This window comes from Sminthopsis crassicaudata, chromosome 2 (assembly GCF_048593235.1).
Source record: "Sminthopsis crassicaudata isolate SCR6 chromosome 2, ASM4859323v1, whole genome shotgun sequence".
NCBI lineage: Eukaryota > Metazoa > Chordata > Mammalia > Dasyuromorphia > Dasyuridae > Sminthopsis > Sminthopsis crassicaudata.
The window spans coordinates 96,676,692-96,690,795 of NC_133618.1; the positions used below are offsets into that span (position 1 = coordinate 96,676,692).

General features: G+C 33.6%; 1 protein-coding gene across 20 annotated transcripts in view; it reads right to left on the reverse strand.

The window, feature by feature from the left end:
- Positions 1 to 249: 249 nt before the first annotated feature.
- LOC141554693 (neurexin-1-like) overlaps positions 250 to 14,104 on the reverse strand; it is a 980,690-nt gene continuing 966,835 nt past the window's right edge. For all 20 annotated transcript variants that reach the window (XM_074286902.1, XM_074286898.1, XM_074286888.1 and 17 more), the window contains one exon: positions 250 to 8,225. In XM_074286902.1, coding sequence (XP_074143003.1) covers positions 7,936 to 8,225 — 290 coding nt within the window. In that variant the 3' untranslated portion in view covers positions 250 to 7,935. The remainder of the gene's footprint in view (positions 8,226 to 14,104) is intronic.

The window sequence follows — 14,104 nt, forward strand, 5'->3', positions numbered from 1 at the left end:
AGAAACAGAGAGAGAGAGAGAGAGAGAGAGAGAGAGAGAGAGAGAGAGAGAGAGAGAGAGAGAGAGAGAGAGAGAAGACAGAAAAGGGAGGGGAAGAGATGATAGGGAAGGCAACAACAAAAGGGAAAGAAAGAGGGAGAGAGAGAGAAAGAACATGCTAGAAAGGGGACAGTTATACTATAGAATTTCTCAGAAGGAAAATATTCCATGTGAGGATAGAATAGCCCAGAGGCTATCTTTCCACTTACTCTTCTTTCCTTACACACTTGGTAAATTTATGAGCTCCCATTTATCAAACCATAATGTGGAGAAACACACTACAGATGTTTATACATTTTTATAATAAACAACCTGGGCAAGAAACATTTCTTTGCACAACCTCTTAAAGTAAAATTGATATTCAACTAGCAAATTCATCTAATTTTAGAGAAATCTTCTTGCTCTATTAAAATAAAACATTTGTACTTAACATTTCCCATCTCTGACTTTGTGGCACTCAGGTTTCTGTCTCATGTGTGTGGAGGTATCAATAGATTGTAAGTGAGAAGCCCCTGGAGCTTACCACCTTGTTTTCATCAGAACCCTATGGAATTCTACCTCATACTATGTACCACAGAGAGTTTGCCAAATGTGGATTCCCTGTAATGGAAAACTACAACAAAAGATTATAGGAAGATGATCAGTAAAAGGAAATTTTTACATTCTCTATAACAGATTATTGCACTTAAGGGAGAAAAATATCCAGGAATATTAAAAATCTTAAAGCACTCCCAAGGTTCCTTTTACATGTCTATTCTTCAACCTTTAAAAGCAATGCAATTGACCTCTACTGAAAAGACTTATCCCTTTCAAGTCTGTACTTTTAATTTTGGTGTTGAAAAGGGAGAGGATAAGAGCCAGGCTTCAGAGATAGAATGTCTTAAACAGAAAAAAAAATAATTGTACAATTTTTCCCTCTCCATTTTTAGTATATTACTACCATTTCTCCAGATGTATAGGATTCCAGATATTTTTCTTTAAGGACAATAAAATATGATTCTGATTTAGACCTCAAGCTTTGGACTCCACCTTTTGCAACCTTTTCAGTTAACAATTTTCCTTTCCTTCACTGCATGCAAATAGATTGTTATTTAAAATTATTTATTTATTCAGAACTCCATAAATGTACATGCTGCCCAATGACACAAATCCTCAATCCTTTGTTCTCCCTTCATGTTGTGGATTATTTATAACTACTATTAATTTGCATGCTCTCTGGTGAGTTTTTCCTCCAGGAAATATTTGCCCAACTAGTTCCATTCCCTATGTCCCCAAAACAACTCAAATAGGACTCTGATGCCACATGAGTATTTTTATTTTGCGTTTTAGCCCTTAGCTGACATAGTCCAATAAGCTTGCATCTTTGTTTATGCATTTATTTTTTGCTTTAGGGGTGTATATTTGTGAGTGTGCATGTGTATGTATATGTCTGTGTACATATATATATATATATATGTATATATATATATATATATATATATATATATATACACATATACATATATATGCATGTGTGTTTAATTTTTAGGCTTGTATTGTGTTTTGGTCTTCCAGCTTCAGTGATTTTTTGTAATTGTTCAAAAAGAGCTTTCCTGAGTAGTGCGCTAAATGATTTCCTGACTCAGTAAGTACTGATTCCTTCTCCTGGTTCCCTGCTTTTAAATAATACTTCTATCCCTTTCTCCATTGATCTCCTATACTATGTTTAGAACTTTGCTCTACTAATCACTTTGATGACCTCTTTGCATGCTTCATTTCTGCTCATTTTTTCCTCTAATTTCTGAGTCAAGTGCACTTAGGAAGTACCTTCAAATCATACCATGTAGTCTGATCCCAGCTCTCCCTTAGTTCTGATCTGTGGCCTCCATAGGGATTTCAACTTGAAATGTTCCCTTCTTCAATTAACCTGGATTGGTCCTATAGTAGACAGCTCTACCATTCATAGGTTTCTATCTATGCTTTTGTCCTGTGTTCTCCCTCCCTCATCCAATAGCTGCTCTGAAACCTTGTCAAATGTTTTGTAAAAACCAACTATTCTCTGTCCACCAAGCTTTTCTTATCTGTCATGGCAGTAATATCTTCAGAGAACTTCAAGAGGTTAATTAAGCATGACCTCCCCTGCCTGGTGACTTGCTGGTTCCCTTTAAACAAAACTATGCTCCAGGTGTTCTCTCATCACATCCTTTCAAAACTTTGCCCAGATGTCAATGATTTTTGCTTTTTGGTCGGTCTCTTCATGATGGCACTTTAAAAGAGGTAATTCAATTCAAGAATCACTTATTAAGCATTATGCATTCCCTTTGAGATTCCATTGCAACTACTCTCTTTATATCTGGTAAGGATAGAGCTAAGTGTATTTTGCCTTTCTTTGCATCTCTACTACTTAGCACAGTGGCTGGTTTATAATAAACATTTAATAAATGCTTACAGACTATTAGGAACCAGGCACTTTGCTAGGCAATTAGGATACAAGAATAAAGTTTTGAAATAAATGAATAAAGAATACATATGAAATAAGTATTTAATTGGGGACAGGGAAGATAAAGAAGTAACAATTAGGATAAGCAATGACAAACAATTGTTAATATACTGACAGATATTATTAATACCAAATGTAATATGGATTGCCATTCCTTTAAATGATCCTTGTAATGTTAGAATTATATTAATGTTCTTAATTTTTTTTATTCTTGAGATAATTACTCTTGATTGGCTTGCACTGAAATATGCCTTAAGTCTCCTAATAGAGAAATTTTGCCCACCTCAAGCTTCATCTCAGCTTTTAATGTCCTTGCCCACTTCCATTGGAATTCATGGCAGTGAGGGCAAAATACCCAAGAATGAAGTGGCTTGCTATCTCAGACCAACTTCTCTCCCACCTTCCTCCTAAGCATATAAGAAGTCTTGGAGGAGGGGAATTCATTGTTCTCTGCCTTCATGGGACATCCCCAGGGTGGTCACCTGTCATCTCTATTAAAGATGCTTTATTTCTCAACTTTATGATTTATTTCAGAATGTGGCAGCAGCAAAGGCTTACAAAAGAGTATTTGAAACTTGACAGGAAGCCTTAAAGGAAACTAGAGATTCAATAAATAAAGATGAGGAAGGAGAACACTCCAGCATGAGGAACAGGTAATATAAAAGTTAACCAGGTATTTAATATTTCTTTTTTTTTCCCCCTGAGGCTGGGGTTAAATGACTTGCCCAGGGTCACACAGCTAGGAAGTGTTAAGTGTCTGAGATCACATTTGAACTCGGGTCCTCCTGAATTCAAGGCTGGTGCTCTATCCACTGCGCCACCTAGCTACCCCTCAATATTTCTAAGAGAAAAAAAATCCTCTGCCAAAGCAATGAAAAGCATACCAAATCAAACAACACAACAAGAATTTCTAAGTCCAATAAGCTCAATCTGATAATTTAAAAAGCTGAAGAAAAGCAACCTCTTTACATAAGACAATTTTGCATGGCTTTGGATGGGACTTTGAATTTGAATACTAACATCTGAAAGTACAGGAACATCACTGAATGCTTTGATTTGGAAAAGTATCTCAGGTGGAGAGAAATTCTGACTAGAGAAAAGAATATGGTAGACATAGTGGATTTTGCTTTCATTAGTGAAGACTTATGCTTATATATTCATAGTTCCTTATTGAACAGATGAAGATTATTATTATACAATACTTTAATATAAAACTTAGGAGTACTAAAATGAAGAGAGACTACAAAAACTTGGAATGTCACCTGTATTGATGGTAGTTATTTTGGGAGATGAAATGTTTACTATAAATACACCCAGTTTCCATTCTCTACAAAAGCAGCTGATCAAAAGATATCCTTCTAAATCAGCACCAATTAAGAATTAAATTTCAAAAATAAGGCTTACAGCCCAGCAAAGTACAAAGAAGAAACATTTAGGGCAAGTACTACTACAATTCACCAATCGAATTTGCAATGCTCTTTCATGCACCCAAGATGAAAGCATTTCAAAGAACACTCAACAACCCTCACCTCAGCCCTCAGTGAAATTTCCCTCCATCAGAACCAATGCACACATTAATATTCATGATTTTGAATGCGTCTTCATTGACAGGGGCATTCTTTTGCAAGTGAGGGTGGGTGTTAAACACTCTCCACTTAACTTGTTTAAACTGATCTTTGGGGCCCATTCCTGCAAGTGACTATATTGAATATTTTTCATATATCTACATATACCCCAGAAGAAACACTTACACAATAGTACTCCAGAGTGAATGGCACACAAATTACTATCATATAGAATGATTTAAAAAATCTATATGTGCTTCTTCTAATGAAGGTTCAATGTACAAAAATCAAAAAACCTGCTAATTTTTTCAACATTCACTTAAAGCATGCATTAAGCACTTTCTGTAAACTCTCTTCTATAGCAGTTGTACAGGTGATTCAAATGTTTTAAATAATAAAGGAACAAAGAGTTTGGAACTAGCAGGAACTCTTAGTGATTTTTAGTCCAGCAGTTCTCAAAGTATAGTGTAGGGACTCCTGGTTATCCTGGAGACCTATTCAAATACTCTAGGAAGTCAAAAACTTTTCATAATGATTTCTAGTGTGACAAATAGGGATAAATACACCCAACTTAAATAAATTCTTTGGGGGAATCCTTAATAATTTTAAGAGGGTCATTTTAAGGGGTCTTGAAATTTAAAAAAAAAATTGAGAATTGATGATCTACTCCAATCCCTGTGTTGTATAGATGGCAAAACTAGGGCCCAGAGAGGTAAGAAACATAACATGTATATCTAGAATTTGAATAATTCAAATAACCAGACATTCTGGAGAAATTTAGAAAACTATTATTAGGGAGATACAATTTATCTTACAAAAGGTCAATATTGTTAAATCCCTTTAAGATTAAGTTAGGGATTTAGAATAAATGATAATGGCAATGAAAGTGACAATAACTTTAAGCTAATAATAACTTTAAAACTTTTTTTAATGTAATAGTGTATACAAAAGATAAAATATTACATACACACATTTCTTTGATCACAAGCTACATGTCAGTAAACTTAAAAATTACTTTGGGTTTTTCAGTTTTCTTGTCACAACAACCATGTAGTTACTAGAAATATTATTCTCATTTCACAAATGAGGAATTAGAGGCTTTGAGAGGCTGTGATTTTGCTCTGAGCCCATAACTAGTCAATGTCAAAAGAATAAAGATCTCAATCTAGTTCTCTCATCTTCAAGCTCAATTCTGCCTTCATTCTATTCCTTCAAACTTTGCAATCTATGATCTTGGGAATTTACTAAAAATATCCAGTTCATTTACACAAATCATATTTCAAAAGCAACAACAACAGTATACAGTAACTTTTAAGACTTTTAAGGACTTCGCCTCTTGTGGAAAAAGACCTATTTTAACTATATAAACGAGAAATAGCAGTCAAATGACTGTCTATGAACACATTGGATAAGATGTAAGATAAGGAATGTAATTTTATTTTTTTTAAATATTGCCTCTCATGTGTTGAGCCATTTCTGACTCATTATTGCTTCTTTTGTCATGGCTGACCTCCTTATTGCCATCATCTTATTCTGTTCCTTACTTCTTGGTCTACCAATCGCATATAGTTCATCTGTTCCTTTATTATTAACATAAAATAGCCACTGTGAATGATAGTGGTCTTATTAGGATTCATACCAAAATTAAAATAAAATAATAAAATAAAATAAAGCCCAACTTTTGAAAAGCTGCCATTTGATTAAAAAGAAATTTTACTTTAGAACATAATACATAAAAACATATTACTGCTAATGAGAGATCAAAACATGATTTGTTTTGCATTCGGTAAAACTCACTGAGATCATACTGAATAAATAAATAGTTTGCAAAACCATGTCAAATAATTAAATTGAAGATGAAAACATATGCCAAGTGGGTCTCAACTTTTATCTTTTTGAAATTACATTGGACCATTTTGACTAGACTGGGCATCAGTTCATTATGTTTAATGAACATAATCTTCCAGGTTGCTTGTTCATTATATCAATTTTGGATTGAAATGCAATTGCTTATATCGGCTCAGTACTTAGTTCACTTTCCTGACAAATTTATATGACTTTTCAAGTACTTCTGACACACAGATAATGTTTTCATATTTAAAAATATAATACATGTGTTTGAATCAGCCAATGTCACATCTTAAATATATTCTATGCCAAAGTCAAACAATAACAATAATTGATAACAATTTTTTTCTGTTACTAGTTCACATTTTAATTATTAGTTTTTATTACTAATTCACAAAGATATAATGATTTAGGTCTGGTGAAAGTGGTACAAAATAAATTATTTCAGTCTTTTCTTAGAATTTCTAAAGAGTTTTTTCTAGTCCATTTTTATTACTATTAGCCTCTTAGACAAATTCACTAAAATCCCTCCATATCCTTCCTCTGTACACTAAAGTCTTCCAAGACTTCCATTCTCCTTTTTGAAGTTCCCTACTCTTCAGGTCACTACCTCTAATCTATATACACAAACATTGCCAAGAGAAGATTAAAAGGTAGATTTTAATAACAGAAAAGAAACCACAGATTTAATGGTCGTTTTATTTCCTCTGCAGAAAAGAAAAGGGGAAAAAATCCATTTCCTCTTCAAAAATAGCAAAATTGCCACTAGTTTCTGGAACTTGAAAGTTCTTTCCAATTCTGATCAAACATAGACTTGAATTTCTTCCCAGTCTCATAATGAATGAGGACCAAAAAGAGATACTTATAAGGATGAGAAGATCCTAAGTCCATATTTGAGCATGATAGAAAGAAAATGACTTTGTTGTAGGACCTTTGAACCACAAAACAAACAAGAGTGGCTTGGACAATTCGATAACATAACCTCATATGATTTGAAAGTAATCATTGCAGAACCTTTTCTCAGAGTAAAAGTGTAATTGCTTATAGATCAATAAGTAATTTCTTTCAAGAGAAAAACAAAACTCTTGTATGTCTACTTGTGTATGTGTATATTTTTAAAGAAACAAGGCTCTTAAGTCAGTATGGAGAAAATATATTCAGTAAGTAGTTTGAGATTATCCTAAACAGTAAGATTTCTTGCTGTACTAGTTAAACTTATCTGATAATTCATTTACGATGCCATAAATATCAAGATGCTTTCAATTGTTACTTATTTGCTATAAAATAATTGAAATTATGTTTTAAGACTTCCTATTGTGACAAGTGTATTTTCAAAAGAATATTTATCACCCTTCCCCCTTTTTTAAAAAATTAATAACAAATTCAGTTTTCAAGATAACTCCAATTCTTTGGAGATCTTATGATAATTTCAGAAGTCTGATGCAAAACTAAGATAAGTAAAACTTCTTGGAGAATTGAAGCCTAATAAATGATTGAGTTGATATATGTTTTGGTTACAGTATTGGAATATTAGTGCGAGGTTACACATCCTACATGAGGGCATGATATTGGAAGAATTTCAATGGTAACAAATGTAACTATAGAACTATTCCCTTAGTCTTACAAATTCTGTCTTCCTTTACTTTCACTCATCTCACTAATTCCTTTGTAAGACTTCAATTATTTGACTTTGTTTTTTCATATTATATTACTCTAAGCTCTTTTGCTTTTCCCTGGAAAAGAGATCCAGTGATGCATCAAGAGAACTCAAACTGGCTTTGGTCTTTAGGCGACCAGCCTAATTCCTGCCCATCTAGTAGGCAAATTTTAATTATTTTTTTAAGGCTAGCTCCAAAGTATCTGTCTAGTCTTCAAAATCCCAATTTTTTAAGCTCAAAAAGCCCCATAATAATGTAAATACAATATATATATATATATATATATATATACACATACTTCTTTGACCACAAGCTATTCATCATTACACAAAAACCAGTTAGAAAATCAAAACCAGTATTCTATCTGAAAAACAACCACTGAAAAATAGTAAGAATAATTTGGAAAGAATACTTTAAGAAAAGTAAACATCCATTTTGAATTGAGAGTACTTACAATATGTAGCTCTAAGTAGTCACCGAGCCCTGAAGAACTGTCCACTCGTACCAGTACAGCTTCTTTTTGAACCGTGCTAAACCCTATGGCCAGTCTGTCTGCACGTGTACTGGGCCGGTCATTAGGAGGCCATTTGTATGTGATCTGTCCACCACCTTTGCTAAAGATATATGTTGTTCCAGCTGAAAACCAAACAAAAAAATGATAAGGTCAATCAATTCTTTTCCATAAAGGCTATACAATCTTGTCATGTCTAGTAATTGGCTTTAGTCTAATAGGTTCGGTAAAGAGAAAGAGAAGATATAGATGTTTTAAGTAAAATAGAATGACATTTTCTTTTACTATTTTTAAAATTTTAAATCTTAAAACCAATTAAAAATATATTCACTAAATTTACTAGCAGATATTTCAGAAAAATATTGTATTATTCACTTCCTATTCCATTGAAAGAGATATAAAGATGCAATGGGGTATAGTGGGAAAAACCATATTCAAGGATTCAGTGGAGGTGGATGTTAATCCTTACTCTACCATTAGTCATGTTACTCTGGGCAAGCCTTTTGATGGTACTTATGACATTTGTTCCCTTATCTGTAAAATGAGTATATTGCTTACCTTGTCTACCTCCTAAGGTTGCTATAGGAATAATAATAGCTAGTAATAAGAGCAAGTATTTATTAAATGCTTTTAAGTTTTGCAGAGTGCTTTACATGTTGTATCATTCTATTTAAGATATAGAAAAATTAACTGACTTAACTAGGATTTGAAGTCACTCCCTGTCTCCCAAGTATTTCATGTACTGAACCACATAGTAGCTGATCAAATAAAATGTGACTGCAAATTTTGTAAAGAATTACAGATCCGGGCAGCTAGGTGGTGAAGTGAATAGAGCATCAGCCCTGAAGTTAGGAGGACCTGAGTTCAAATTTGGTCTCAGACACTTAACACTTCCTAATTGTGTGATCCTGGGCAAGTCACTTAACTCCAATTGCCTCAGCAAAAATTAAAAGAAAAAAAAGAATTACATATCAACTGAAGTCTTGCTCTAATGCAAGAAAGCACACAAAACAACTGATTCACAGTTCTCAAAGGCTGTATTAGCAGAAATGAAGCTCTGGCAAGGTCTACTTATGGTCTTGATGACATCTGTCATCTGAGGATCAACCTGTTTGTAGAGATTTACCACCAAAATGGGTGACATAATATCATAAAGAAGAAATGGAGGAAATATGATAAATATCAGTGGAGACAGTATCTACACTGATTCAATGATGGATCTCTTCCAGTCAAATACAGAGCTGTACAGTACTAAATATTAATAAGACATGGAATCTAACATGTTTTGCCTGTTTTTCAGGATTACTAAGGACACTAGAAATAAATATCAATTGTAGTTATTTACTATTTAAAAAAAGAAAATATTGACTCATAACTTCCTAAAGATACAGAAATATGTAAATTAACCTTCATTCTTACAGTAAGTATGCAAGAAATGAGAGGGTCATTCAGGACAGTGGGTCAAATTACAACTAAACTCTTATCCAGTTTTTTCTAGGAAAGGAAGGGTTTAATCTGATGTAACAGATAACTAATGGATGAGCAGCCATAAGTCTCACTAGTTAAGCTATGACACTGCATATAAATAGATAACTTCTGTATAAGTTATATAAGCTAGATCTTACTTAACAAGCAATATCAAGTAGTAGTCAGAACATCTTGTATCATTCACACACACACACACACTTTATTCCGAATTTACTCCTATATTCAGAGCACTATGTATATACTAGGTCCTCTTTTCATGGAAATTTAAATAAGTGGTGATGATGATGATGAAACACTTAATACTTTTAATAAAAAAATCTTTTGTTTTAGCAACTTTGATAACTTGTTATGAAATGTATTTGTTTTCTTTCCTTCCACCACTGAATTCTCTAACATTGAATTAAATAAAGAGTCCTTTGTGAGAACAAGGAAAGGCATATTTAGTAAACAAAGGGTTCTCCTCTTCTTTAATAAAAACCAGTGGATAAGAAAAGAGATTGTAATTGGTGCAGAATTCAGTTAGAAATAAGTTTTTGATGTGTTTTTTTTCCCTTTCAGAAAAATGCGTTTGTAAGAAATCTAAAAGTTTTGGATTCTAACTTCCAAAAAACTATTATAGTTACCTAGATGAATATCTTAAGGAAAAACCATTAGCTGGGGATAAGAAAGTATTGGAAAATAATTTGATAAGTTTTCTTCGAAAGGCAATGTGAAGGTAAGAAAAAACAAGTCAAATGAATTGATGTAATATAATAAAAAGGCTAAGATTTGGGGGACTTCTATAGTACTGAGACAAAACAGTTTAAGGTGGCCATCTATGAGGTTTAGGGATATATTAGGAATAAAAGATTTGTAACTTTTTTGGTCCAAGATTAAGAAGATTAATTATTTTGCTTACTATGTGTTCTTGACAATGGTGGACTAGCTCAGTGCCCTTGGACTAAGTCACACAATGTTTCCAGGCCTAAATTTTCTCATTTCCTTAATCAACAAGTATTTATTAAACACTTACTGTGCCAGACATGTGAAAGATAAAAGAAAAAAAATTAAAAAACAGTGCCTGTCACCTAAGAACTTGCATCAGAGTGGATGCTACCAGTTATCTGGGGTTTTAATCTTTGCAAAATGATCTTTCTTTCTCTGCCTGTCTCTCTGATTTTATATATATGACCTTCCCATCAATTCTGTGAAATAGATGCTATTATCCTTTTTTCAGTAGATGAGGAAATTGAAGCTGACTGAGGCTAAATGATTGGTTTAAGGTCATACAACTACAAAGAGCTAGCTTATTAGCACATAGATATTAAATATGTAAGGGATGAACTAAATTCGTTTTTTTCTCATTTTAAGTCTAGTCCTCTACCCACTATGCCAGATGAAGACATCAAAATGTCAAGATATTTATAACATTTTTAGCCCTAATAAATTCTACAATTCTAATTTTGATACAAAACAGTTTTTCTTAGCTTAATCAATGTTTACTTTAGTAGATCTATGACCTCAATAATGTAAATAGTCGCTGTGCAAGTTACCCATACTTGTCCTTCCTATGTATCAAAAATTCTGGGGTCCTTTCTTTTATTTTCTAGGGGGCTGCATGAGTCCTCTGAAATCAAAGTATTGAGGTTCAAATATCAGTTCTGATGGTAACTATTAGTGTATATCTGGGCAAATCACTTAACTTTCTCAGGCCTCAGTTTTCTCATCTGTTAAAGTATTGGACTAAATGGTCCCTGAGTTTCATTCCCATTCTAAATCTTGCATTCTAATGGCACATGTCAGCTCTCCATCTGTTATCCCTCTCTCTTGCCATATGCTGGCCCATCTTTCTTTTTTCTTCCCTTTTTCTTTTTCCTTCCAGCTTATTGTTCGGTACTTTAAATCAAAGAATTCACCAGTGAGTTCAAGGTCATGCTTTGGGGATTCAGATTTGGGCATTTATAGAGACTTCTCTATGAAAGTAAATATAATAATTCAAGTTTCATTACTAAAGATTGGATTTTTAGCTCATCTTCCAACATTTTTTTTCAGAGAGTATTAAGACCTAGAAACCACCAAGGCCATTGTCTAAACTGTCATGCTTACCATTGCTTTCAGGCTCTATAAGCATCATTGGGAGAAAATGAATGCAGTTGCTTTCACAAAGGCTTTTATACAACGTGACAAATCTCACTGGGGTGGGGGGTGTTCTTTTTGTGAGAAGTCACTGAGGAGCAGTCATCTTTTTTCTTTCTTGTTCATGGCTGTGCTTTGTTTTGTAGTCATCAGCTCAATTCCATTGTAGGCAGTGGAATTAGATTGTCAAGGCCTTGATATTCCCTCTATCCCCTTTATAAGCTCCATATCATTCTTTTAGAACTAGTTTGGATCTAACACTCTCAAATTCCTTATGCTCTTAACATTCTCCCACAAACTTCTACTAAATGGAGGATTAGGAAACCATCACTACCAAGCTTTAAAATAATGTTCATGTCATTATAATTAAGTAGAGTAGTTCAGACAAAGGTTTTCATAATTTTCTCCAACAGCTTGCCAATGAAAACAATGCGTTTCGGTTCAATAAGCACATATTCAGCCTTGTGGAACATTGTGCTATGGACTGAAAGAGAGAAAAGATTTCTATTAGGGTTGCTTATGCCATCATGGGGTTTACAATCAAGTACCAGGATGTGACAATCTGAAGAGTTGCTTATCCAGCTACATATCACAATGTGGGAAATAAGTATTTTACATTCACTCTGATTTTTAAAATTCCTCCATGTTCTTATAGTGATTTCATTTGTAATGACCTACTACCATCATTATGATATTGCAACATAGTAGAAAAAAAACATGGGATCTGGCTTCAGAAGACATGGGTTCAATTTTTTGCACCACCATCTCAGGCATAGACAAGCTTTATACAAAATAGAGCAGCTGATAAGTGCATTGAGATGAAGTGTGATATGTTGACTGACTGTAGGGTCAGCCTCAGTGAGAAGGATCTGATTTCCAGTTCTGCCTTTTTGACACATACACACTAGAGTAAATATAGAACCACTCACTTTTCCTTTCAAGGTCCAAGATAACTTTACAAGAAGTTTTAAAATGTCAAATCTGGATGCTCTCCCTCCTTGTTATCCCAAGTAAGATGCTCAAAAAAATACAAAATGCTACCCAAGATCCTAAGGTAAAAGGATAATTATAACCAAGGAAGTCTTCATTGAAACATTTGGATCGGGCTTTAAAGGTTAGATGGAAATTAAATAGGCAAAGAAAAAAAATAGGAAATAATTTAGCTTAATACAAAAAGAAGAAAAATGAAGTTTAAGCTAAGGTCAAAAGGTAGTTTCCTTTGGCACATACAGTATGTGAAGCAGAAGAATATGAGACATATTAGGGAGACACCAGATTGCCTGGGATCATGAATGTTCTCTACAATGTTTGTCAAGGTATTTGCTGGTCCTATAGAAGATGCTTTTCTAAACATTCAAATTAAAAACAACACAATGCAGCACAACAATGCAGAGTCTTAGAACTAGAAGTTACTACAGAGGTAATTCTAGCATAACACTACATTTTAAAGATAAGGAAATCAAAGCTTAAAGATCTGCCTTGCCTGAGATGGTGGTGCAAAAAATTGAACCCATGTCTTCTGAAGCCAGATCCCATGTTTTTTTTCTACTATGTTGCAATATCATAATGATGGTAGTAGGTCATTACAAATGAAATCACTATAAGAACATGGAGGAATTTTAAAAATCAGAGTGAATGTAAAATACTTATTTCCCACATTGTGATATGTAGCTGGATAAGCAACTCTTCAGATTAGTCCATCCACATGTGCACTTTGGAATGGTGTAGGGCACAGATAAAGGCTTGGAATCAACTATGAAGAGGAAAGCATGCCAAAATACATTTGGAAAATTGTCCAGTGATTTCAATGACTTTAAATTCTTCAGCACTCCCAAAGCTCATCTCTTCACCAGAGGTATCAAACTCTCCACAAGGCTCCACAAAACTCCAACTGTGGCCAAATGATTAAAATGTAATTGAGAAATGTTTAACAAAATAAATCAAAGTACAATACAACATGGATGTTAATTTGTGATTTTCTGGGTCAATATTGCAGTTCCTATTTGGATTTGACACTATTGCTTTATATAATAATGTTTTCCAAATGATCTACTTATCTGGAAACCAGGGACTAGTGAAAACTCAGAAGAATTAAAATTGAAAAAAAAAGAGTGACAAGCAAAAGATGGGTAACTCTGATATCACCAATCAACAAGAACTTCTTAAGCACCTAGCATATGCTAGGCTCTATTCTATGCACTGGAGATATAAAGATAAAAATCAATGTAGAAAAAAGAACAGGAGGAAGCCCTCTCATGTGTTATGCAGGTCCTCTTTGAAAAATTCATGTGAAAATGTAGGCAAGAATTTCATAGGATGAGAAAGCACGGGATCTTTGTGATCTTTGTTGGTAAAGGGAATATTTACAATTGTGAAATCAAGTAGCTATAAAAAGAATAAA